Source organism: Zerene cesonia, chromosome 26 (assembly GCF_012273895.1).
Source record: "Zerene cesonia ecotype Mississippi chromosome 26, Zerene_cesonia_1.1, whole genome shotgun sequence".
Taxonomy (NCBI): domain Eukaryota; kingdom Metazoa; phylum Arthropoda; class Insecta; order Lepidoptera; family Pieridae; genus Zerene; species Zerene cesonia.
Window position 1 is genome coordinate 4,298,884 of NC_052127.1, and position 27,262 is coordinate 4,326,145.

The 27,262-nt window shown below is 34.7% G+C and overlaps 4 protein-coding genes across 5 annotated transcripts in view; 2 read left to right on the plus strand and 2 right to left on the minus strand.

The window, feature by feature from the left end:
- LOC119836942 (origin recognition complex subunit 6) overlaps positions 1-3,050 on the plus strand; it is a 5,153-nt gene extending 2,103 nt beyond the window's left edge. For both annotated transcript variants that reach the window (XM_038362414.1, XM_038362415.1), the window contains exons 4-7: positions 113-301; positions 1,630-1,685; positions 2,064-2,224; positions 2,476-3,050. In XM_038362414.1, the coding sequence (XP_038218342.1) occupies positions 113-301; positions 1,630-1,685; positions 2,064-2,224; positions 2,476-2,744 (675 nt within the window). In that variant the 3' untranslated portion in view covers positions 2,745-3,050. The remainder of the gene's footprint in view (positions 1-112; positions 302-1,629; positions 1,686-2,063; positions 2,225-2,475) is intronic.
- Positions 3,051-3,122: 72 nt separating this feature from the next.
- On the plus strand, positions 3,123-17,759 carry LOC119837186 (sodium/hydrogen exchanger 10-like). Its single transcript, XM_038362709.1, has 21 exons — positions 3,123-4,487; positions 4,733-4,958; positions 5,558-5,714; positions 6,089-6,263; positions 6,711-6,946; positions 7,487-7,608; positions 8,268-8,394; positions 8,870-8,948; positions 9,628-9,728; positions 9,898-10,031; positions 10,404-10,507; positions 11,363-11,474; positions 12,089-12,264; positions 12,658-12,776; positions 13,946-14,090; positions 14,734-14,837; positions 15,061-15,208; positions 15,867-16,020; positions 16,572-16,654; positions 17,116-17,146; positions 17,740-17,759. The coding sequence occupies exons 1-21, from the start codon at positions 3,123-3,125 to the stop codon at positions 17,757-17,759; spliced, it is 3,918 nt and encodes a 1,305-aa protein (XP_038218637.1).
- A 2,420-nt stretch (positions 17,760-20,179) lies between these two features.
- LOC119836918 (death-associated protein 1) lies at positions 20,180-21,889 on the minus strand. The gene is made up of 2 exons (XM_038362382.1): positions 21,684-21,889; positions 20,180-21,213 (listed from the first exon to the last, which is right to left on the minus strand). The coding sequence occupies exons 1-2, from the start codon at positions 21,733-21,735 to the stop codon at positions 20,957-20,959; spliced, it is 309 nt and encodes a 102-aa protein (XP_038218310.1). The 5' UTR covers positions 21,736-21,889; the 3' UTR covers positions 20,180-20,956.
- A 249-nt stretch (positions 21,890-22,138) lies between these two features.
- The window catches only part of LOC119837082 (protein tyrosine phosphatase domain-containing protein 1-like), a 26,301-nt gene continuing 21,177 nt past the window's right edge, over positions 22,139-27,262 (minus strand). The window contains exons 6-12 of the mRNA XM_038362575.1: positions 25,805-25,988; positions 25,245-25,365; positions 24,489-24,654; positions 23,928-24,055; positions 23,328-23,438; positions 22,749-22,886; positions 22,139-22,448 (exon numbers count right to left, since the gene is read on the minus strand). Of these exons, the coding sequence (XP_038218503.1) occupies positions 22,143-22,448; positions 22,749-22,886; positions 23,328-23,438; positions 23,928-24,055; positions 24,489-24,654; positions 25,245-25,365; positions 25,805-25,988 (1,154 nt within the window). The 3' untranslated portion in view covers positions 22,139-22,142. The remainder of the gene's footprint in view (positions 22,449-22,748; positions 22,887-23,327; positions 23,439-23,927; positions 24,056-24,488; positions 24,655-25,244; positions 25,366-25,804; positions 25,989-27,262) is intronic.

Here is a 27,262-nt window from a genome sequence, read left to right on the forward strand (position 1 = left end):
AGAGACGCAACGTCTCTTCGTAAAGATAGAGAATCAAGCCTATCGGAAAGCCTACGGTCATTGACAATTCGAGTTGCTGTGTTATTTAATAATATGTTACTAATACTTTCAGAAAACAGCCATAAAATATTCGGGTCTCAAAGCTCCAAGCTACAACAATTGCAGGAAAGTTATAGAAAATTTGCTTGAGCTAAATAATGACAACATAACAGTGTCGAGTCTCTGTTTAATCATGCAGTGTACAGGCGTTCAGACCTTGGCTGAGAGTATATTAGCCGAATATCAAAAAGTTACTAAAATGGTATGTGTATTGTCACAATAATCTACACAAATAATCAGACCCTTCTCTAATAGTTTTCTTGATTTTATGAAAGTCTTATGTGTTATATTCAGAGAGTGTGTGTATTTGGAGAGGCTGCTCTGAGAATAGTTTGAACATCATTTATTATGCACCATATTAATAAGGCATCTTCGTAAAAGAATGCTTTCCAGGTCAGCTAGTGTATTTATTTATTTATTTAGAATTACTTATTTATTTTAGAATTACTTTGGTACTTAACTATTAAATGAATTAAGTATTATACTAAAATAACATAGGATATAATTGCAAATGGTTCGCTTTAACTTCTTTGCAAATGTGTTAAATAAAATGTTACTCAAGAAAGCATATCATCAGACATTTTAAATAAATTATCAATTGCTTGTTCGGGTAATAATAATTTTTGGCGTAAGAAGTATAAACTATTATTGGTTGAATCTTATACATTGTTTAAGGATAAGGTGATGTTGTCTTGCGATGTGTCAGGTTAATATAGTCTGGAAACTTGGATAAATTGTATTAATGTAGTTGATACCATTAAAACTATCATTCCACGTGTAAACAGACCAAAAAAACCATATGGATAAATATAATTTGTCTGCCATCTGTAATGATTTTATTAGTGGGTGTTATATGGATTATTATAAGGTGTACACGGATGCATCCAAATGCAATTATGGTCTTGGTGCCGCCTTTTTTGACGCACAGACTTTAGAGTTTATGAAATTTAGAATAGCTACTGTAGAATATGTGAATTACTCGCCATTACTGAAGCCTTGTCCTATATCTGCTCTATTAATAGTCATATTCACTGATTCAAAGAGCGTCTTATACCAGCTGGCTCAGTGTACCTCTTTAGCAAGAGGTCTCCCTGCAGCCTATGAGAGCTTAAAAATAATTTATGAGCTTCATTTAAATAAAAAAGAAGTCATTTTGCAGTGAATTCTATCACATACGAACATAGTGGGCAACGATAAGGCGAATGAATTGGCGAGTTTAGGGTATCTGACGGCATGGTCCTGAATATTGTGCCTTTCTTTACAGAGTACCTACCCTACCTATATAAAACTACAAAAATTATGGAAGGACTATTTTGATCGTAGGTCTATGGTCGTAGTCTATGGTCTAGGATCGTAGGGTATATGGTATAAAACCATGCAGTCTGAACCCCTAAGATGCCTGTAGATCTCTAAATGTAACTTCAAAAGGCCCAAAAATTGTAATCGCTCTACGTCTTCGTTCCGGTCACAACCCATAAAATCAATTTAAACATCTCCTAAAAAAATCTAACACAATGAATTTTTTCCCAGGAAATGGATCTTACTCTGCCACAATATGTATGTATGGCTGTTTATCAAGCTTGCAGGTAAAAAATTTTATTGCCGTCCTTTTATTATAATTTATCCTACTAATACTTAATCATACTAATACTGTAAATGCGAAAGTTTGTAAGGATGTGTGTGTGTTTGTTGCTCTTTAACGCGCAAACTGCAGAACCGATTGAAATGACATTTCCTACGGGATACGGACTTACGCGGGTGAATCCGCAGGGCGCAGCTAGTACCTTATAAATGTGAACCAATCTTTCTGCCTTAATTTTGAAGTAGAAAATAACCCACTTTTTGATGTGGCTTCAATTTTTTTTTAAATATGCATTCTTTACTTTTTCTAGTGCATTTTAATGTACGAAAAATCACTCTATAAATTTGGATGTAGGGATGAAAAAAATGATTATTTATTACAGAATAAATAAGGTTAAAATAGCAAAAAGTAAATTAATTGAAAAATCGAGATTGAAACCCGGACAGTGGAGTAAGTTAGATGCGGAATGGACGAAAATTGTTGATGAGAAATTTACTACAGTCAAGAAAAGGGGAAGACCACGAAAAGTGACCATAGTAAATGGTGAGTGGGATGGGTGTTAATTTTTTTTTAAATTTCGATCTATGGTTGAGTAATATAATACTGTTGTGAAAGTTCTAGTTAAAACATATTAAACAAATCCAAGCTTTATCCAGCAATTTTGAAAGCATTTGGAGCATTTATTCATGTCTTAAAATTGAATTCTTCAGTGTTCATATATAAATTTTTCTTTGTGTAATAACAGCACAATAAACTGTATGAGACACATATTATTTATTCAATTATCGTTATAGATGAACAACAAATGGAGTTAGATACCGGTCCTAAAGATGAGAAATCCTGCGAACCGAAAATTGAACCTTATGAGCAGTGGAAACAGCGTATGTTGGAACAAGCATACGAAGAGTTGAAAGAACTTGAAAGAAGAGATAGTGTGAGACAAGAGAAAGAGATGTTATCGCCAAGACGATCGCCAAGGAAAACTCCGCAAAAGTTCTCGCCATATAAGAGTCCTAAGAAATCCAGTGCGGGGATAAGACTTCTCTTTCCTAAAGATCTTTGATCGTTTTTTCAATAGAGACTAGCAAATGTTTTATATATATAATTAATTCTGAAACAAAGTATTAATGTATTTTTTGATTAGGTTTTATAAAATAATAGTATTAAGCACAGCCTTTTTTAATCTGTTAAATAAGTTTTGGTAGCATTTTTTATCATTCACTGCAACCTCATTTTACTGAATCATGTGACTCGAGCTGGTATTATTCGTTTTATTATATGTTTGTGTGTTCTTTACGGTAATGACGATTATTGAAGTTGCTCTTTGTGAAATGGGTTTTATGATAATGTAATAAAATTTTGACATGATTGATTTTTTTTAATAATTTGTTATACATTTGATGTGACTATCTCTATGGCCATGCTTGTGATTAGCCATAAAATGTCCCTTTTACCAGCATATCTATTTTGTTTGTTTTCCCTTTTTTTATCTTACAATGGAGTTTTATCGAAATCTAATATTACGGACCCCGTTTCTCAAGAAGCAATATTTGACAAAGGAACTGCAAATTCAAGTGATGTTTCAGAACGATTGGAACCGCCAAGTTTGAATGGAAGGAACGGAACTGTAGAATTTGACGATCCATATCGACCTACTCTTGCTTATCCTACATCTATAGCATTTCTTTTTGTCTTTCTGACATTGCTTTTTGGTGTCATAGTAAGGGCCATTATGCTTTGTACTAGCATGTGCATCCCGTACAGAGTGGTCATGTTTGTATTTGGTGGTATATTAGGATTTTTTGCGCACAATTATCCACATTTTAAGCCTTTCGTGGAGATCTGCTATATCGACGTTGATCTATTGCTAACAGTTTTCCTACCAATTATTGTGTTTTTCACGTCCTATTCTGTCGATTCACATTCTTTCTGGCGCAGTTTCCCACAGATTGTTATGGTGGGTGTATTCGGAGTTTTGCTCACTGCTCTTATAGCTGCTTTCATGGCATACTATTTAATAGAATCTTCCTGGAATTTTTCTACAGCCCTTTTATTTGGAATTGTTTGCTCACCTATATACCCAGTAGAAATAGTGACACAGTTAAAAGAATTGACGAAAGGTAAAAATATAAGCGTTTTACTGCTAGGTGAGGGCTTGATTGGAGATGTCACAGTAATGATTGAGTTTACTGCAATTTTCGGCTATTTGGCAATGGCGTTAACGGATGCATCTCAAATAGCTTTATTACTTCTACGTTTCGCTGGCGGAGGTGTGCTTTTGGGAGTCGTAATGGGAAAGATAACAGCTGGATTGTTGTCATTAACGTATTATGACTTACTTTGCTCTGTAACTGTGACTCTGGCCGGGGCATACTTAACATACTACATTGGAGAGAAGTTTTTCTACGTGTCAGGGTTGTTGGGAACGGTTATAGCTGGAGTTATGGTAAGCAAACGAAAGTCAACTGTATCTGCTGAAGTAGAACAAGTGGTATCGCATTTCTGGAGGATTCTCTCCCATATTGCAAATACACTCATCTTCGCTATAGTAGGCGTGGTGATCTTCGAGAAATTATGTTACGTTATTAGTGTTCGTCAATGTGCTTTAATATTTGTGACGTATACGACAGTGTATACTTCGAGATTGTTGGTGTATGCAGCAATGACACCTATCCTTAGGCACATAGGATATGGTATGTCTTGGCAACATGCAATGGCTTGTGTTTGGGGAGGTTTGCGAGGTCCGTTGTCACTATGTTTGGCTTTGATTGTTCTTCAAACACCAATTGTTGCAGATGCTGGTGAGGTAAGAATAAAAATGTTTTTTTTTTTATCATTTTGATTAAAATATCATATTAACGTATAAAAAAGTGTAATCATTTATAAAGATTGAGCAAATTGATGGAGTAGACATAGAAGAAATAAACTGTTGAAATTTATAGTGCTTAAGTATCTGACTCCAGCCTAGCAGTTTAAGAAATTTTAGATTTGACTATGGTTCTAGGTTGAAATGAATATAGGTACAAACTTAAATTTCTAAAATGTTTTCAGATATTCATCATACAAACAGCGGGTCTAGTTCTTCTTTCGCTCTTAATTAATGCGACTACAATCACCAAAGTACTAAAGATCCTTGGACTAGCGGAAATATCTCTGGCCAAGAAAGCGAATATGACCAACTGTGTCAAACGTGTAATGATGACAAGGGATCGGTGTATCTCAATGCTTAAGATGGATAAATTTCTTGCTGATGCCAATTGGGATCTTGTGCAGGCCAGTAAGTATTTAGAGCTATCTTTTATTTTTTTATATGGTTATTATTTCGTTTCTTAATGTACTACGCTTGTTAAATCAAACACAAAAAAGTGTTAGAAGATATATAGAATTTCCAAAACATGCCATATGCATAGCCCAATTTTTAATTATGATATTGTAATTTTAGGAAATAACTATGCTATACTACCTATTTTTGCTGTCTATAAAATAGATTTTTCAGTATCCACAGATACTTCATGAAAGGAAACACTTCTCTGTAAAAGCGCTAAGAATATTTATCTATTTTGCACTTGATGTGCGGGACGCATCCGACGTTTTGCGGGACTATTTTATTAATTGTTTCAAAGCGGGATTTCATGCAGTATTATTTACTTATATCTTTATCTATCTTCTCTGCATCAAAGTACAATTAAGCTCAGAATGTTTTGGCCTATTAACTAATTCCTAAATACCTAAAATAGTACATTCAGTACTTATTGTTTACAAATTAAAAATTAAGAATCTAATAAAAGCGTTTTAAAAAGCTAAATATTAAAGAACTTTCTTTCTCTAATTGTACCATATGGGTGGTGTGATTAAATCAGTTTTTATTTTTTCCAGATACAACTATAAAACATCCGTATCAATTGCAAATGTCCGGTCGCGATGAGGATAGTGACGATGATACCTATATGGGATATCATTACACCACGTGTCCAGATTGCGAGAGGGAGATACCCAATGAGCCTACTAAGAAAGAGATAGCTGAAATGTTGAGGTGCGTTGGTTTTGGATGTTTTATGAGTTCTTTAGTGTGGGAGTCGAGCACGCTTTAGCCACGAATTGGGCTAGCTCGGACCGGGGAAGTATCACACCCCCACAGAAAACCGCGAAATAGTATCATGCTATTGTGTTCCTCACTGTGAGTGGGGATCGGAGGCCCGTTTAATTTTTTCACCTTTCCCAGTCTATTCCTACCTGCCAGTAATCAATCTTTTCCTTATCCCTTTCCCCTTAAAAGCGGGCAGCGCATTCGCGGAGGCTCTATCTCTACGAATGTTCATGAGCGCTGGTGATCTTTGAATTTGAACTCCTCACACGACAGTAGACATCGAAAAAGAGTGTTCTAGAATACGTTCAAATACTTTTTAGAGAAGCAAATCAGCGTGTGTTGAAAGCAATGAAGATATCGTATTGGCGCCAATATGAACATGGCAAGATAAGTAAAGATGGCGTCCGGACGTTGGTGCAAGCTGTGGAAGTGGCCGCTGATTCTAACGATGGCAGAATTAATTTGGAACAATTGGGAACATTGTGGAAACCAAAGGTAGTAAGATGATAATATGTAGTCCTAAATGATTTTATTCAGAAAGGATTGAGGTTCCAGACCCTGTATACGCAATGCCTGTTTATAGGCGACCAATAAGTCCTTCCGTGGGTATAGTAGGTACATATCAAAGGTATATAGCAAACCGCAATAATAATAGTGAAAACACACTATGTGTGTGTGTGTTTGTGTGTGTGTGTGTGTTTTCTGTTTTTTTATTATTTATGTAACGTAATGTTTGTTTGGTTCTAAATATACTCTCTGGTAAGGAACTACTTTCGAAGTGCCATAACACAGAATATTCCTACCTAAAAAAGATAGAACCGCATTTTAAATTGTACTGTATTCATTTCTTAACTGAATAAAATATTTTCTATCATTAACTATTATCCAGTTATCATATTAATATACAAATTTACATATTATATCCAAATTTCCCATCATTAGGCTCACGCCGTCTGGCTTAGACGTAAACTAGTTGACATGATGATACCAGACGCGGCAAATGCTCAAGTGCCCAGACATCCTTGGAGGCAGCGTTGCTACAGGATTGTCACAAATGTGTGGTTCGATGGATTTATATACGTCATGATTCTGTGTAACACACCCGTTATATTGTTCGAAGTGGCCATGCGGGGGCCTGTGACCCCTACGGTTACGTTTACGATCAAGTCTTTGAACTTGTGAGTGATATTTTTCGTCAAAAGTAATCTATACTAATATTATAAAGTTGAATAGTTTGTTTGTTTGGTTAAACACGTATATCCCAGGATCTAATGGTTCCATTAGAAAAATCCTTTCAGTGTTTGATAGCCCATTTATTGAGGATAGCTTTAGATTCTATAATATCAGGTACTACGTGGGTAAAATCGCGGGGCATGGCTAGTATATAGTATTTATTGGAAGTCCTTTTTTTTGGACTCTTCCCAGTCCATTCCTTCTTTCCACTCGTCAATTCTTTCCTTATCCCTCACTCCATAAAGCGGGTAGCGCATTCATTGTTCATGGGTAGTGGTAATCGCTTACCATCACGCGAACCACCAGCTCAGTCGCCCGCTATGACAAAAATAAATGACCATCCGGGCGAAACCGGGACAGACAGCTATTATTTAAACACTATTAGAAATAAATTGTCAAACCAGAGAATTACTTCCCTCTTAACATGATATCTGATAGCTTATTCTGGTTAATACTTTTTAATTCGTCTGCACTTGATATTGCAGATTCTTCTTCATTATATATTTGTGGGAGATGTTGATAAAATTCTACGCTTTGACCATTCGCGGATATTTTAAATCGCACTGGAATAAGTTGGATTTCTTTATTATTGTTATGGCTACTGGAGGTCAGTTTGTAGACCTACGTTTTAATTAAAAGATTAAATTTAACTTCTTATGTGATGCTAGCTGTAACCTGCAGCGTCACTCTGTAGTACCTGGGGAAATAGTAGCCTATGTCCTAATCTGGACTGTAATCTATCACTGTACCAAATTTAGTACAGATACGATTACCTGTTTTCGCGTGAAAAAGTAACAAACATCCATACATCCATGCATACTTACAAACTTTCTCGTTTATAATATTGGTAGGATGTGTATGCTTTGTCCTTTGTATATGTAAAACTATAATCTGTTGAAAGTTTGTTTGGTTGGACGCGCTAATCTCAGGTACTACAAGTCCGACTTCAAAAAATTATTTCATGTATATAATTTTTTCATTTTCATTTATTGAGGAAGGCTTTAGCCTATATATATAAATAAAAAATAAATAAATAACATCATTACTACGTGGGTAAAACCTTGAAGTACAGCTAGTCTGTAATATAGTACTGCTCAAAATTTAATTTATTATTTCTCTGTGATATGTGGAAGCCATTGCGTCTTAGTCAAATAGAAGATAGTGCGTCAGAACGCTAAACTGTCGCCGCGCTATGACGTCGAATTATGTTGCACGAAAAATTTAATTAGTTTTTATTTTTAAATCGTTTTAATATCTTCGTTACAGATTTAATCCTAGATATAATAGATTCGGTTACTATGTGGGACAAATGGAATAATTTGAATTCCAGTGTTTTAACAGCAACTAAACTATTGCGAATGCTGCGTTTTCTACGTTTATGTAAATTGGCAAGGTGAGCATTTGATAAAAATCACTGCGAGTTGAAATTGTCCGTAGTTAGTGAGTATTTTGGTCTATTTATTATTCTTGCGTCAAAGGTTGTAATTATATCATCATCTAGGTTTTTATGTAATGAAATGGTCTGTTTTGGGTTACGTACCTTTAGGGTTAAAACGAGACCTTATTTCATAAGCTTTCGCTTTACGTCTCGCTGTTCGTCAGTCTGTCAACAGGGTGTATTTCATGAATCGTGACAGTTAGACAGTTGCAATTTTCAGAGATAATGGTTTTCTAGAATAGTGAAGATACATAATCCAAGTTAAGCAACAAAGCTAGTCATAAATTGGATGGGTGATCAATTTTTTTGCAGTTGCTCTTTACCTTATTTGTACGAAACCCGCGGAGACCTACTCGCGCTTGACCCATTTTTCAACGTAGGAGTTTATCGTTAACTAAAATTTATCGTTAACTAAAATGTTCTACTTCAGGGTGTCTGTACCAAAAATAATGGCTTACATAGATAGAATGATTGACATACAACTGGCCTTTGGGTACGATGTTGGGAAGGTACGTCGTAACGTAAGCTATGGTAACTGGTGTTTGTTTTTTTTCTGATTGATGTTTCTGTTGTCCATACTTTCGGAACTCTCTCGAATTAGCGTCATTATCATCAGCCCATATATGTTCCCACCTCTGGAACACAGACCTCCTATGAGGGTTCAGGCCATAAGCCACCACGCTGGCCAAGTGCGGGTTGGCAGATGTCACATGTCGTCGAACTTTTGATTTTTGGACATGCCGGTTTCCTCACGATGTTTTCCTTCACCGTTTTAAGCAGTGGTGATGTTATGCACATGTGCACAAAAAATCAATAATCAATTTATTTCCTGCACGCTCGCCCGGTCTCGAATCCTGACTTATTCTCACCACTGAGCCACCACTGCTTCGCTGGACGAATAAGCGTAATATCCTATAATGTTAATTTTATTTGGTGTGTACACTATTAGTGTAAAAAAAACTCGACCGCCTCCTTGGTACAGTGGTTAACGCATGCGCGTAGAACTGAGGTGTCCTGGGTTTGAATCCCGGTGGGGACGCACAATAAAAAAAAACGTCTCGATCTGGTGTGTTAATATACAATTAATTAATTAATGTGACAAACTTATAAAGATTATAAACATAGCTAAATCCTTATTTAAAGTACTTTTATTGTAAAAATACAATAGAATAAAATTTCCATATTCAGGGCTTCGTGACAGGTGAAACCGAAGTATGCAATCTTCTTCCACAGTTAGTGGATAATATTCAAATACAAGAAACATTGTATAATAAACTCGAAGCTGACAGGTCAGTTTGTACTAAAATGTTTTTAAGAAAATCAGTTACGCTCTAGAAATCAATTTAGGAAGCTTACCGTGCCATCTTAAACCAGTACTAATTCCATTGTGTGAATGGATGACCCTAGAGACTAGGGTCCGTGTATACGGGGCTTTAGAGATTGTTGTCTCTTTTTCAGACTAGCAGTAACAAGACAATTAGGCCTTTTACAAAGGGACCGGCCGTGGACTGCAATAACTGTGAAAACGAGGCAAGCGACCACATCCACTCTGAACATTATGCTTTCAGATGCCATGCAACTAAAAGAAGAGGGTAAAACATAATATAACACTACACTACACTACACTGCACTGCACTACACTACGCTACACTATACTTAACTACACTACACTACAATACACTACACTACACTACACTAACTACACTACACTCACTCTCCTACACTACATTACACTTCACAAAAATTTATTATCGCAGTTTTCCTTTCCCTTTTTTATCAAAATATAAATCATGTAATATTCTGTAAATAACCTTTTAAACAGGTAAATTTTGTTCTTGTAATTATATCATTTGTTTAGTTTTAAGTCAATATAGTTAAAAAAGCCAGTAGGAATTATTAAAGAAGAAATGTACTCGCATAATTATTTATTTATTTAAAAAATAACGTTTTAATTAACATTGCAGGATTTCTAGACGAAATGGAATATCGATTGCTAGTAAATGCAATACAAGAAAGAGTCCAGGCCATTCGTCACAAGGGCAGTTTAGTGGCGCCATCTTCACCTGAGGTGCGTATATATTAATACAGTCTTTAACCTACAATTAAACACTACACTCTATTGATAAAATAAAAGAAAACATAACTTAACTAAATCTTTGTTCACCTCAATAACATAATACGTTTGTATACAATTATGTTAGGAGGTTCTGGACCGCTAGCTAGGTACCTGTCTTAAGAACGTAAAACCTTTACCGTAAAGTAATATATTGAGCAAGGAGGGACTAGCCCTTCTCTATTCATCAACCATATGTTGGAGTCGAGCACGCTTCGACACGAATTGGGCCAGCTCGCACCGGGGAACTATGCATAGCATGCTACTGTGTTTCGTTCGATGAGTAGGTGTGCCGGAGGCTTCCTTTCCTTATCTATCTATATCACCCTTCCTAGTCCGGTCCCTATCGCTATCGAGGTTCTACCTCAGTACTGCTATGTTCATGTACGGTCGCTTACTATCAGGTGAATCACCTTAGTTGGCCGTTATAACATCAAAAAAATATTCCCAAATATAGTATTTTGTTGTGTTTGATTTTACGCGAGTATTATACATTTAGAAATTGAAAACTTCTTAAGAGACAGTCAGTCTCCCCGTGACCACGCTCGCTGTAAGGTGTTCGAAACGTCGGGATAATAATATAAGGAATGAATCGCGTTTAAAATCCGTTAAGAAGTTTTTAATTTCTAAATATTTCCAAATAATTCATACGAAAAATTAATAATCTGCTTAACCACAGAGATGAAAAATAAAATGTAATTGAAATGGTGGGCTATAAAAAAAACCTTCAAATTTGTGTAGAGTACACACTCAAAACTAACTCTTATTACTTCGCAATAGAAATCAGTTTCACGTTAGTAATTTCAACAGACACAACTCCGTGCGATATCATGGTTGCAAGGGAATGAGAGAGTGGCGGACTATTTCATAGAAAATTCGGAGATACATAACTATAATATAAACGATATATTAATATCCAGAGGTATAATTCTATTGGTATAAGTGTGGAAAAATCTATTTTAATTTTTTTTTTCTACATACCACCAGCTTGCTTGTTCAAGCTAGTTAATGTGATATATATAGAGTATAGATAAAACAACAAAAATAATATTTTTTACCCAACGACAATTGCCATTTTTTAACCGACGTTCCCAACAATCAAAGAGGATCATAATTCGGCTGTATTTTTTGAGTTTTGTTACTCGATTATATTGGATAATTAATCGATTTGAAATTGTTGTCATATGGTTGCACATGCATCTCTAGATGGGACCTAATGACAACTCCAGAAACCACCCAGAATCTTTCCCCCTTTCCCCAGAAGCTTTTTTGTAGAAACGAATTATTTTATCATATAAGATAGTTTTGCCACTAGCTTTTGCCCACGGCTTCGCACGCGTTAATTCTGTGTAGTATACCTTCCTCTTGAAACACTCTATCTATTAAAAAACCCCCCAAAATCCGTTGCGTAGTTTTAGAGATTTAAGCATACAAATCCCTTTGTAGGGAGGGATATAGAAAGCGACTTTGTTTTATACTATGTAGTGATTAAATATTATGTTTTCAATACATGGGATAAAACATAAACACTTTTAGGTGATCAGCCCAAAGGTCTTTACATACTAGTGTCAGGGTTGTGTGAGGCTTCGTACTTGCCACCTGAAGAAGATTTGGACGAAGCAATACCTAATTATGAGTTTCTTACTGATCTCAAGTTTTCGGAACCGAGTCAAGATTATATTGTTTCGGGGAACGCGATTGGCGTTTTGGGTGTATGTATAATGGTTATTGTGGTATTTTAATCATCATCATCGTCATCATCATCATCATCATCGTCGTCGTCATTATTATCATCAATCATATCATTAACTACGACATCATCAAAATTATTGTTATCTAATATTTTCTTAATCCTTGACTTTTTTAGTTCCACCTGTCGGTTTTTTCAAAATGCTTCTATTAGAATTAGAGCAGCGGTGATGTGGACAAATTTTGCAGTTTTTTTCCGTCTGCCTCTGTTTAGTTGTTTGATCCGACTTACCACTAGAACAATTGAGGCGATTTAGATGGGACTTTCACTAACAGATAATTTACTTTTTATACGGATATTCCCGCAGGCGCTAAATCCTAATGGAATTATTAAAAGGAAAAACTCATTTTTCCAGGTATTGACCAATCGCCCATACAATTACACCGTCCGCTGCGAATCTGCAGTACAAGCTTATTATATAACCATGCAAGTTATAAAGGAGGCGTTTAACCTGGCGCCGAATCCTATTATGGGGTAAGTTATATCTATACTCATATCTTAAAAGTGGGGAGTTTGTTAGTTTGTTTAACGCGCTAATCTCAGGAACTGCTGGTCCGGTTTAAAAAATTCTTTCAGTGTTAGATAGCCCATTTATTGAGGAAGGTACCAAAGAGGAAGCATGTACCACGGGCGAAGCCGGGGCGGACCGCTAGTAATAACATGTAGGCGGATTCTATACTCGTTGACAACAATTATGCAAACCTTGTCCTGACAATAGAGACAAGAAAAAATATCCAATATTGTGTAGGTATTCTGATTTTCTGCATATAGCAAATTTTATCCAAAGGGTAAAACGGGGTCCTATTACAAAGACTTCGCTATATACCACGCTATATACCATATATATGCTATATACCACGAACGGTGACAATTTGGGCAATTAAAAATTTCAGAAATGATGAATTTCTGTCACCATGTCAACAAATAATAATAAATGTTTGTGGAACGGTTGGCACGGTTATAAGTTGGATGGGTGCTGGTTGTTTTTTTTTGTACTCGTAGTGTGTCGAGTCTAGTTCGCGCTTGACCGATTCTCATATTTATATAAATCTTGTCATAGAAAGATAATAAACGGATGCATGATTGTCGCTCGCGTGAAAACAGCTTATGAAATCTATATTAAATTGGGTACAGAGATAGATGATTGCTTTCCGTCCGGGGCTTTACCCGCGCAGTCAAGGAAAATGTTTGAGTCTCGGGATTTTACCCGCATAGTTTTCGTAGGATTACCGGGATAAAACATTCCTTTGTCTTTCCTCGGATCCTGTTAGATATGTAAGTAGGGGACAAGTGAAACGCTCGAAGACTTCATTCGCACTGCTTTAATTGATCAACCGAACATAGGCGCGGACGCAGCCACGCACACATATACAACATTCCTCCCACTATTATAATAATTTATTATTTAACAATAACAGAAAAACCCTCCACCCTTATGTTTCTGCTTCATGAAAGTCATCTTCCATATCACCAGCATCCCTCACTTCCATTTGACCCTCCTGAGCCCTCTCATCAAACTATCTCAATCGAATCTGTGAATTAACTTCGACATAATTTGATGATTACAGTTCTTAAATTAAAGGTCTAGACTAGATACAATTCTCTTAATTTATTTGGATCCAGTGAGGCTGATAATTTTTAAGGTTAGAGTCATCAATGTGGCGGGAGATAGGCATCAAACTCTCCTTGATGGTGTTACCAAGTGTGCCAGCATACCATTCCTGGTCATCAGAGAAGATCAGCATGCGGCTGGAGCATGCTTTTGTCCCCTGCTTGAAAGCTTTTAAGGTTATCTCTCTTCAAGTTAATGGTACTTGACGAAGGAGGGAAGGTGAAAGGTTCCAGTAAGGTGGAAAAATTGGCCTTTTCTTATTTATTACTACCTTTTGCTTTATATAATATAGAATAACACCTAGTAACCTTTCTCTTGAGTCACTCTATCTATTTAAGAAAAACCATCCAAGTCCGTTGTGTAGTTTTAAAAATCCAATCATACATACATAGGGTCTTTATACTATGTAGTGATGAAGCAGCTGTTCGCCCCGGCTTCGCCTGTGGTAAATATATAGTCTATGTCAGTCTGAGTGCACCGTTCAAATGGTTCAGTGGTTTTCATGTGAAAAACATTAAAAACTTACATACGAGAACACAATAATGTTTCCTTTTTATAATATTAGTTCAGATTAAGTTAACATCACGTTTTCAGTAGATTGGTTATGTAGGGTGTCAGGCATTTTATGAGTATTTTTTCTTAAACAGCGTTTGCAAAACTAAGTACCATTAAGCATAGTACACCATTAGCGGGACAGTCTATATATAAAAAATTAACAACTAAACCCAAAATCAAATTCTATAAGCTTATTTTCAAACGCTTTCTTTCGCGGGCTTTAAAAATATCGGTCCTTAATTAAATAAATTTTCTAACTCGTAGATATTTGTGGTGAGCGAATTAATGGAAGATATCATTCTATTGGACGGTGTATGCCAGGATCTAGCTACGAGGGAATTATTTCAACCCCCTTGCTATATACCAAGGTAAACTAAAAGCTACTTTGTTGTGATCGGCATATGCCATAGCTTACTCTGTATTTTATCCTAAGATTCTTTGACAAAAGTCCTAGACGTGATAAAGCTAAAGGATTTGAAAGATGGCCAATAAAGAATTATGAGTTTCATAATTTATAGCTTGATTTGTAATATTTATTTAAAATCCACTTTAGAAATAAAGTCTTCAATAATTGGTTTCACATTTTTCTAGAACCGTCCACCGACTAATATTTCCTAAGTCGTCCCAACTGATTGTCTCTGGCCAGTGTCCAGAGACAAAGTTGTTGATAGTTCCCGCCAAAGACACAGACGAGCTGGATATCATGGAGGACGAATTAGATGACTTGCAATGCGAGTTGGTTAGTGTTTGGTGTTTGACACTTTGTTGGATGGATGAGTATATTATGTGTGTGTGTGTGTGTGAGAGAATTTGGAGTTAGAAAATGTTTGTTCGGTTTTGAGTTAGGTAAGGTACGTTTTGTTTTAGAACTACACATTAATTGACACCCGCGAAATGAGGCTCTATCGGTTCGAAGCCAGCACCTAGTGGGCTTTTGGAAAGAGTGAATTCTCGTTATCATATAAAGTACCGAGTGTTCGTAAGCTGATGGCGCCGTTTTTTCACAGAAAAATTTTACGATTTGCCTGCGACATATCGATGTGTTGTGTAGACTAGACAGCCTATATCGAACACCAAATCTATTTATCTCTATGCCAAATTCTTACCAGATTTGATGAAATAAGAAAATCCTACTAATATTATAAATGTGTGCGTTTGTTATTCTTTCACCGAAAAACTGCTGAACCGATTGCAATGAAATTTGGTACGTAGACAGCTGGACAATTGGAATAACATATAGGCAACTTTTTATCCCGATATTCCTACGGGATACGGACTAACGCGGTTGAAACCGCGGGGCGTAGCTAGTAAATAATATGCGCGAAAAAGCAACGATCCATCAATACCAACATACACCTCTGTAATTTATGGATTTTAAAGTAGTTTATTATAACCAGGTGTCGAATGCCTCATCCCGATGCCTATATCACAAAGTGGTCAGAAAACTGTCGACTGAATCTAGGAATAAGAGCGCAATGCGCGGCCGGAAGCGACGGCGCGCTGGCCTGAAGCGCGTCAATTATAGAGAATCGGTGTGGGGCAAACAGATATGTTAGTATAGAATGTTTAGCAAACGTTTCGCCTCGGCTTCGCCCGTGGTACATAGCCTAAAGCCTCCTTCAATAAATGGGCTATCTAACGCTGAAAGAATTTTTCAAATCGGACCAGTAGTTCCTTAGATTAACGCGTTCTACAGACGCTTCAGTTATATAATATTAATAAAGATTGTGTAATTTTCTCATTGTACACTCTTTCGTTCTATTGTTATTTTTAACTAGCGACTCGCCCCGGCTTCGCGCGGTTGCAATATATACATATATATATATATATACATAAAACCTTCCTCTTGTATCACTATATCTGTTAATAAAACCCCATAGAAATCTGTTGCGTAACTTTTAACAATGAAGACATAAAAACGGCGGAAAGCTAATTTGTTTTATACTACGTAGTGATTTTCTTCGTTTTCGTATTTATTTAATACGAATCAAAGAAATCTCACCATCCGCTATCACTTATTTATAGACTGGACCTATTAATTACTTTAGTATTCAAAGTAAAAACCATGAATAATATAAAAAATATGTATTAATCACTTTCAGCGACTGCAACCATGCCAGTAATGGCGGGAACTCAGAGTGACAAGGAATTTTCTAAATATTTTAAACCGAGTTTAGATGAAGTGGTAAGATTTTAAGGAATCCCAAAACTTTAATGTCGCCATTGACAATATAATACGTTTCTTTAATTTTTAGTTTTACAGCATTGATATGCTTTATAAATGAGAAATTTTGAAAGAATAGAAAAATTGTTTATTTATTTCAAAAAAATATTACATAGTATTTACAGATGTTGCATTGAACCGTAGACTAGGTCCCCCTCATTGTGAGACTCAATCTTTTTTTTTTTTGTATCACATACAAATTAAAATTAAACTTTACTTGCCATTTTGTGTATTCAAAGTGTGTGTGTGTATATGTGTGTGTGTGTGTGCGTGTGTGTGTGTGTGTGTGTTAGTTAATGATTGATGTTATTCATTTTAACAGTCGGTAGGTAAATTTTTAAGTTTTTTATTTTAATCAAGAATTAGAATTATTAATTGTTCTATTCATATAGTAATTTTATTAAATATATGTTATTTTACAGCCCGAAAAATTGGAATCTCCAAAGGCAACCGGTAAGCGAATATTCAATTCTCCTTCTAAGTATATAATGTTATTAATCGCGAAAGTTTGTCTTTTATTATGTCATCGTCGGCAATGGAGCTCGTGGGTCACTTGATGTTAAGCACTACCATCTCCCATGGAAATTTGCAGAAGCGTAAGGTTGATCGCAGACCTCAGGTAATAAATTACCTTCGATCCAAATTTCATCCATATCGGTTGAGTAGTTTTGGCCTGAAAGCGTAGCACACAAATATACATTCATATTTATAATATTAGTAGAGATCTGCTTGATTTCACTTTACATACAAGAAACTTATCGTTTATTACAGCATTATTTTTTTATATAGCTTCTCATGTATAATTTTATCTATTTAATAATGTTTAAAAATATATATTATTCTAGAAAACAATTTGTCTCCAATGCAATCGTATGCTCGGCTTAGACAAACGCATATGGACTCGGAGCAAGAGGCAAGATATTATTTTAAAATATAGTTTATATATGAATTATTTTTATTCATTATACATGAAGGGTGTGAGTACCGAATTGACATTTATGTTCCAGAATTATTCTATGTCTAAATTATTCTATGTCCTCTCTCAGGTCTCCAACTATTTCCGTAGCAAATTTCAACATGATCGATTCATCCGTTCTTGAGTTATAAATAGTGTAACTAACACGACTTTCTTTTATATACATTATATCTTGTCTTATATATAAAAATCAATTGCTGTTCGTTAGTCTGGCTAAAAGTCGAGCATGGCTGGTCTGATTTTTATAATCATTCTTTTGATGCATTATGTATTGTCCACGGAAGATTTAAAAGGTAATAGAACAATACGAAAGCGGGCGAAGCCGCGGGCGGGAAGCTAGTTTTTAATAAACATAGATCAAGTTATATATTTAAACAACAATAAATACAGATGAGTCATATGTATTTAGTAAAAATGTGCAGGACAAAAGAATACTCGTATATAAATTTGCTTGCATATCTAATCCCAGATATTTCTAATATAAGTAGTTTCGGAGTCTATTCAATAAAAACAAACAAAACTTTTCTCTATAGAATATTAGTGTATATAACACAGATAGAATCATCTCTTATCAAGGCCGTAGTAAATTCTCAGCATAGGTAAGACATAATTGCGATATATGTATTCGCATTATTGTTCAAGGAAAAATAATTCTGAATTGCAAGCAAATGTGATGAATCTCACAAGTTAGATCATGATCGGTTTTCAACACTTTATACTATATGATTATAGTATACTTCAATATGATTCAATACTTTATGAAGTGAAACGTATATATTTCCTCTAACTTACTAGAAGCGAGACGAATACGGAATATACTATTACAAACATATATTTGAAACGGTAGCCATACTTTTAGCTAGACTGTAACATGATCAGATAGTTTGCAAGATTTTTTCGACTTCCGTCTGTAGTGAGCGATTAGTTTATACTCTGTGAGTATAAATTATATATCGATTTACAATTCCAAAAAGATTGCTTAAAAACGAGTCATATATATCGAAATAGATGTTGGCCGATTCTCAGACCATCCGGATATGCACACAAAATTTCACGAGAATCGGTCCAGTCGTTTCGAAGGAGTATGATAACTAACATTGTGACACGAGAATTTAAAATATACAGATATTCCTATTATCATATTAAATCTTATAGAACTTTCAACTGATTAAGACTGGCAATTTATCAGTATGATAACTGTTTATAATTTTACATGTTATGAGTACCTATTTAAAATAATATTTTTTTACAGATCTACAATACGATGTTATCAAAAGCAAAAGGGCGGTCATCGGAGAACAAATAACATTTATTAGCACTATACATACTTGTCTATCAATTATTTATTTATTATTTATACACATATTTATTTAGAAATAAAACGAATAATATTCATCTGATTTTTTATTTTAAAATACAAGCACATAAACCATCAATGGTCAGTATTTAAATAATATTTCTAATCATTTAAATAGTGATCAGTGATTATCTTAGAAGTGAAATAAAAAAAAAACACTGCATTAGGAAATTACATGCATTGATAAGGAATGTAGGTAAATATTACGCAGCCAATTAAAAATAGAATATTAACATGATAGTTAAAATCAAGCTGTGCATATATATATATATAGGGATTATGAAACCCCATACATAATAAAATAATTGCAAAATAAAATAAACACAAATAATCGATACAAAGATATTAACAATCTGTTTAAAAATTAATATAATAAATTCGTCCCAATTTTTAAGTACACCAACCAAAATAAATTCATTTCTCACAATTTTGAATATTCTGTGAAATCAATTAAATGCTGTGGGAATGCCGCAAATATATATAAAACAGTCTATCAATGGTCATATTACAAATAACCAATTACTAAAACAAATAAAATATTTTACTTCGTGTTTTAACAGTTCTCTCTAACAACTTCACACAAGATGTAACGTATAAAACTTGTTGATTATAACCATACATATATATTATGTTTTTCTTAACAAGTTATGACAACTGTTAAATATATATATATCAATAAAATTTGCTTACACACTAAAGTGAACAAATAATGGAAGTAAATCGAATATATCTAAAACAATTGCACTCAAGAAAACGAAAGTTAATAATTCAGTTCATAAAAACGTCTTAACTAATTAATATTTTGATCCTTTTATTTTTTTTCTATAAAATAGTTCATTCCATGGAAGATACAAATTGTGTTGGAAGTGGACTAAATTTTTAATAACGCTGATATTAATAAGACGTCAAAATAACTTGCTAGTTATTTTTAAATCCATCCAATTAATATTAATATTACAAATCAAAAGTTTGTAAGGGTGTGTGTGTTTGTTACTCTTTCACGCGAAAACTATTGAACCGATTGCAATGAAATTTGGTAGATAGCTGGACAACAGAAATAACACAAAAACAATTTTCATCCCGATATTCCTACGAGATACAGACTTACACGGGTGAAACCGCGGGGCGGAGCTAGTCTATTATAATTATTTAAAAATTTGTCATAGCTCAATTACTATTATATGTTCAGTATCCTTCTAAAATATTGATTCTACATATTATTGTGGTATTGTCTAGTAAGATTATCTTCATACTTGCTTTATGTCAGTTACATAGTGAGATGCTATTTAAAAAAAAAATAATTGGATCAAATAGAAAATGCCTTGATTAGGTTGCTATAAAAAGATTGGCAGTACATTGGTGTTCATACTAAGTTGTAACTTCAAGTTATAACTATGTTATAATTCTGGAATAATAATGCTTATTTACTATTTAGTTTACTTCTTAATATATCAATCTAATCATATGGCTGCCGAGTAAAATAAATCTATATGATTTAAAAGTATGGTAATGTTCAATATACTTTTAATTACTAATGATGTTTTATCATACAGATTTATTCAGCTCTAGTTTTATTTATGTTAGGTGTTTGTTCATTTACACAGCTGTTTAAAGTTTTTACCTCATTTACTATCATTTAAATCTATCCATTGAATTGAACAATTATCTGAACAGTAGAAAAATTTATAAACATCTAACACCTTCCTAAATAACACTATTATTGCATTTAAAATTTCTCCTTATTGTAACAATGATCCTACATCAATATAGTTGGAGATTTATATTATTTATTTATTGATTGTTATTTGAAGATGAAAAACACCCAACATAAGTTATTTCTCACTCATAGTACTTCATAATTACTCATGTCAAGATAATCAAGGCTCGAGTAACTAGAAAATATGTATGAGTTGAGTTTTTTGCTTGATATCTACTTGCGAGGTTGTTGAATATTTGGGCATGGCTTAACATTAACATGGACTGGGGGTTTGGGACTGTGAGCTATTTGTGCTGCTTGAGGGGTGAAGTCAGCGTTGCCCCTGTTTGGAGCCCCAGCTATTGACACTGGGTTGGACGGAACTGGTGAGGGACCAGAGAGACCAGTTAGGTCCTCTGTTGTAGTTGATTCTTTTGCGTCTTTCGCGTGAGGCACTTTGTGTTGGGTAATTCTCATACCACCAGCCTTGACTGTAATAGCACAGATATTAGTGAATATATAAAAACTTTTTTTTAAATATTCAAACCTCAAATTGAAGTACATTCACGTTCACATTCTTATTTGATGAGACACGAAATAGCTGTCACCGAAGTAATTTAAAAGTGGTTTACGAAAAAAGTTTTGGTTTGAAACCTGTTTTTCATGTCCGGCGTAGGTAAATAAATTTGACACGGTTGGTACTTAATACTTATGTATCTAATGACCTTGAAATGTGTTCTTTGTTTAATAACAGAAGCTTCGTAATCATGCAATTATAGATGAGAGTTTTCAAGGTGACGTACTTAGTTACAATGATATAAAACTTTACAATTACAAGTTAAAATTAGAGCATTAGATATAGGACTAAGAATTAGGAAAATCCACCTTATTCTTTGTGAAGAAATTGTTGTAACAATTGGCATTTTACGTATAATGTAAACAAAGAAATAAAAATCCTTACCTGCGGGAGGATGTCCCGCTTTAAGTTGAGAGCTATCTTCAGTAGACGACATGTTATAATAGTTTAAAATAAAAATTGATTTGTAACTATAAAATCTGATAAGCAATCAGCGTAAATATTATTTTTAATTCGTAATATATGACAACGTGTAAGTAAAACGATGACACGATTGCAGCGTCAACGTCATACAGATAATATAAATAATAAATAGCGTATGTCAAGCACTCAAGCTGCTATATATGTCAAAAATATGTCATTCAGTAGTCTATGCCCATAGTCTATACTTTATAACAGATAAAAATAATATGAGAAAAAACCCAATTCATCAACTGGATTATCTGAGATCGTAATTTTCTGAGATATTATAGAAAGGAATTAATTTTTTATATGTAAATACCGGATGTGTCAATAAAATTGCTAATATGTTGTTGTTAACTCTTAAATAAAACGATTTATTTTCTATTTCCAGGCTTTTATTCTTATTTTTCTCGGTGGTACGATAACATCAACATCATCCCGACTCGGTTTTGCTATATCATTTTGTACTTCTAACACCATGCGTAACATAAAATTGATAACATTACTGCAAGTTCCTTCCCTCAATTTAGGCAAACATTCGTTAGGAAGTAATTTGCCATTAAAACTGACTGACTGGTGCGACAATGAAGCGAGAAGGCGTTTTAGAATATCGACTTTCTTATTCGCCACTAATGGGCGCAGTCTTATAACGAAGCGTAGTAAATACTCTATTAACATAATGTCTTCCTGAAAGCAAAGAAAAATACATAAATAAATTATTGATATGAACATTTACGAAATGGTATATTTTTACTATTTTGAACCTATGTTCTCAAAAACGAATTAGGTTATCAATTCGACTGTATTATTTGTGCTTTTGTTATTATATCGGTTTGACTCGGTTGTTGAGTGCAGCTTTCAACCGATATATATAATTCCTTTTGAAGAAAATTGCCTCTTTAAAAGAAAGACAAACTTGCGAAATTATAATTGAAGAGACGTTTGAAACTTGCTGTGCAATGAGTAAAATCTTCAAGATACATTTACCATTTGCAGTGCTCGTATACATGTTTCGATATTAGTGGAACGGCTAACGATATTTGAAAGATCCTCCTTGTCTAAAATTGGGCACTTTAATCCCTCAAGCCATTGAAATAACAGCCCTGTTAAGATTATTGGATCCTCCTAAAAATATAGATAAAAACCAAATAAAAAAAGCGGGACCACAGAATTGGGTCCGGTAGGGCTTTTGTATTTTTGTATGTTTGTTCACGTTTTTACACAAAGATGGTAGACTGATTTAAAAAATTGTTTCACCATTGGAAAGCTGCAATTTCACTGAGTGACATAGGCCATACAAGTACCATGGGCGAAGCTGGGACGAACAGCTAGTTATTAATATATTAAATATTATGTAGTAATAATTTGGAATATTATAACGTAACTATTATTTGGCAGTAGATATCAACTTTACATTGAGTAGCGAAATCGAAAGTCTTAATCTTTTTAGTGTGATAACGAGGTCATAGATAATATAATACACGATGGCATAGAAAAAAGTTCTCTTTAAAAAAAAAAGAAAGATTACAAAAAAAAAATAGTTTTCCTTCTCATATATTTGATTACCTCTTCGTCTATCTGGCTCATCGCTTCCCTTTTTTGGTTAATTTCTGCGCGTAATTGCTTGAGATACTTGAGTTTTTCCTCTGGAAGACTTTGATGGTCAAATATAAATGCCTAGAATTAGAAATTTGAAAAAAATATTACTATATTACTGTTTGCGAGTAAATGTCGCAAACAGTAATATAGTGTCAGGACAAATGAATTTTTTTTGCATATTGTGTTACAACAGTTTCACCAACTTATCTCTAAACAGTTGGAGAATTTAACTAAAGACGTTGGAGTGTTTTCTTGCTATCTTTGTAAATATTAAGTGATGTAGTATGCTATGTATAATGTGACACTTCTGGTTTTTTTCTGAAATAACTCAGAAAAAAATCTGAAAAATATAATATTAACGAATTTCTCATAGAAGATAGAGGTTCACAAGTAGTAGCTTTTTTGACAATGTAGCCTTAAAAATCATCACACTCCTCCTTCCAAGTTCACATCTACTGCATTTGAGTAGATGTGAATTTTAAGTAGGCTATACATATTTACGAATGATAGTTTGTAAGAAATTATGTACTAAAGGTTCTCAATTCTCAGCGTATTTTATAATCTTACTTCGTAGACCTGGACAGCGGCGATGCTTCCTCCAGTCCCGGTGTACCTGCTAACAGACTCCAGGTTCCTTTCCACATCTTCTTCTACAGCATTCCGCCATTCTACCATTGGTAGATTCATTGGTTGGCCTAGTTGTGACGTTTGTAATTTTTTATATAGCTTTTTATTTAATTTTTTACTAAATCAATGGCATATGAAACATTACAATTTACATTTCTTTATCAAATAATACTGGAAGTAAAAGATACAAAAAAATAGAGTATGAAATAATCATAAAACATGTTAACCGAAAAGCAACACAGAAGGTGGCCACATCACTTAAGAGTGATCTCTTCCAGGCAAGCCAATGTGTACATTGTACAGTAATATCATAAATGATGAAGTCAATACAAACCTAAATACTTTAATGTATTAAAGTGCCGCTGGTATTCTATACTCTATTTTTATCCTCAGATAGAATTCGGCTTAAATTATGTATCAATATTTTTTAATTAACCTCTAAAATATTGAACTCCCCTAATAGGATACAATGTATGGCGGGAAAATGGCCGGAAAGCCTACCATTTTGTACTTCTTCAGGTGTCGTCAGATCGGGTGGTCTGCTTTCTTTTAGCTTGTAACAAATGAATGACTTGTAAAAGGGCTTGTTCTTAACAGTATAATCCAATCCAGCACTTTTCTGACATCCACACAACTTGAGCAGCCGCTCGCAGAGACAGTAGACTATCTGAAATATGGAAGTTTATAAATTTTAGAATTGATAGATCAGAATATTGTTTATTGATTGGACTGTACACTAAACAATATACAATAGAAATTGTTTATATCAAAGATAACATAATACTATACCTACTAGTGCAGTGGTGGCTCAGTAGTGAGAACCTCGGACTTCAAAATCGATAAGTCTGGGTTCGAGACCGGGCGAGCGTGCAGGAAATAAATTGATTTTTCAATTTATCTGCGCATGGGGATAACATCACCACTGTTTAAAACGGTGAAGGAAAATATCGTGAGGAAACCGGCATGTCCAAGAATCAAAAGTTCGACGACATGTGACATCTGCCAACCCGCAATTGACCAGCGTGGTGGATTATGGCCTGAACCCTCATAGGAGGCCTGTGTCCCAGCAGTGGGAACATATATGGGCTGATGATGATGATACCTACTAGGTTAATATGTTGAAGATCTTGATAAAAGTGGTATCGATAAGCTTTTCGCGCCTAATGGTGTTTGTGAAAAGGCCACAGATTGATTAGAAACATGAAAGAAAACTATATACTAGTTTTTAAGCAAAAGTGTGTTTAGTGTTTTTTTTACCTTAGGTAATTCTCTAAATACTCGTTCCTCGATTCCATGAAGTGTCGCTCGCTGCCGATGTAAATACTGACGCAGCGTGAACTCGCATGTCTTTGAATCTCTCGTCAGCATCAGAGGATCTCTGAAAAATGTAATTTCATATTGGTTCAATGCAAACTTAAATGTATTTGACCTAAAATAAAGGACATGACAGAGTTAGCATTATCGGTAAAGAGCAAGCTCTATAGGTAAACTTATAATGTGTGGAAACGTTGTCTTTAAAAATTGTAATTTAATTTTTCAATTTTCCTTGTCTATTAATCATGGAATTTGTTTTTTACTTTTTGCGTTAGCTTGTAATTATATTTTGTAATAATTAAAAAAAAAAAATGGTAATTATATCTATGATTCAGTGTCATTAAGACGTACATATAATCTCTTTATTTATTTCTGTGTCTGTTTGTCATTAAACTCTTGCTGAACGGCAGGATTGATTTTAATGAAATATATTGTGTGATCAGATGGATTCGAGAATATTAATAATATAATGGTTGAATATGTAGCTCATTAACACCACTTACTTCGAGCTAAAAACAACCGTTTGGGGAAGTATATAGTGTTCAAACTGCTGCACGCACAGTATCTGGCCACTGGTCTGCACCGACCTGGGCCGCTTCTTCCTCACCAACCGGATTGCATCATTCGCCCTGATGCGGAGCGAGTACACGAGGTAGCAGGCTATGAGCACTCCTGTTCTTCCGAGACCTTTTAACGGTATTTAATTACTTTTGACTTTAAATTAGTATTGTTAAGATAACCTTAAATTAGTATTGCCTTTAATGGCCATTACCTTAGTTTATATATTCACATACTTAAATATTATTGGTAAAAGTTTTCATTGGCGTTTATCACAGTGCTAGCGATACACCTTGGCCTCTCCCCTTTATTGCAGTTAAAACATTTAAAACGGGTTTCTTCGTGTATTTTAAAGCCAACCTCGAGAGGAGAGATCCCGTATATAAATCGGCATTCTCACGCTATGTTCTAACGTATTATTTTTAGGGGGGAGCGGGCCGTGGGTTACGTCCGATTCGTATCGAATAAAACGCCTGTATCCCCGGGTTGGAAGTCGTCCGCGACCCCCTCAGCCGCCACGCTCTTACTTGCAGAAGGCAGAGCATTTTACCAAACATATTGCGGAGTGTTGTTGAAGATACTAGCGATATACCTCCCCCCCCAACCCCTAAATTTAATATTTTTTCAGTTTTACAAAAATGCTTTATATATTTTTTTAACGAAGATAGTAGATAAAGATAGAAAATTCGATCACGTGGCGCGATGCCGACACGAGTCATTGCTCGTACCGTGGCAACGCCTTATCTCTCGTTCACGCGTGATCCCGCCACAATAATCGAATTTCTTCTTTTTCAGTTTTATGTGCCTATTAAACACCCGACGACGAAAAATATAAATGGACACTTGTACATAGGTTTAGTCTAAAACAAACCGTTGACGAGGTTTACGTAACTTGCGCTTGAAGATGTTTAGTATTTTCCTCAACTCTAACCTTCGATTTTTTATTTAATTCGGTGACGCTATCCAGTAAGTCACCTCTGCTAAATTGACCATGCAATAAACTAGTAGCAATGTCTGTACATTAAATATTACTGTTCGTATTTCTGTCTGTTTTCTGTTGTTTTACGTCAATAACGTGAAAACCACTGTTCTGATTTTGTCAAAATTTTGTATGGAGATAGACCAATATTTAATTCAAAGGAAGAAGTAGTTTGGTGCCAGCCCGGTCCAACGATAGAAGATAATACATACTACCTCCTTACTACACAGTATCACACTTACTACATACTTTTGTTCTGACTTCTTAGTAGGCACGGACTTTAATAGCTGAGTGGTGGGTAGCGAATGAACATTCGCAGATGTGTTACCTCTTTTTTTTTTATAGTGGGGAAATCTTGCATAGATATCCACGGCCCCCGGGGATGGAGCCGTGGGTTATGTCGGATTCTTACCGACCAAAACCC

What these genes read in the sequence shown, in the direction of transcription:
- LOC119836918 (XM_038362382.1), bottom strand. Translation starts at nt 21,735, where the DNA reads ATGTCGTCTACTGAAGATAGCTCTCAACTTAAAGCGGGACATCCTCCC. An exon ending in AGCGGGACATCCTCCCGCAG is followed by an intron (nt 21,214 to 21,683) that starts GTAAGGATTTTT and finishes GTGCTATTACAG; the next exon opens with TCAAGGCTGGTGGTATGAGA.
- LOC119837186 (XM_038362709.1), top strand. Translation starts at nt 3,123, where the DNA reads ATGTCCCTTTTACCAGCATATCTATTTTGTTTGTTTTCCCTTTTTTTA. An exon ending in GAACATTGTGGAAACCAAAG is followed by an intron (nt 6,264 to 6,710) that starts GTAGTAAGATGA and finishes TCCCATCATTAG; the next exon opens with GCTCACGCCGTCTGGCTTAG. An exon ending in GGTGTGGGGCAAACAGATAT is followed by an intron (nt 16,021 to 16,571) that starts GTTAGTATAGAA and finishes AATCACTTTCAG; the next exon opens with CGACTGCAACCATGCCAGTA.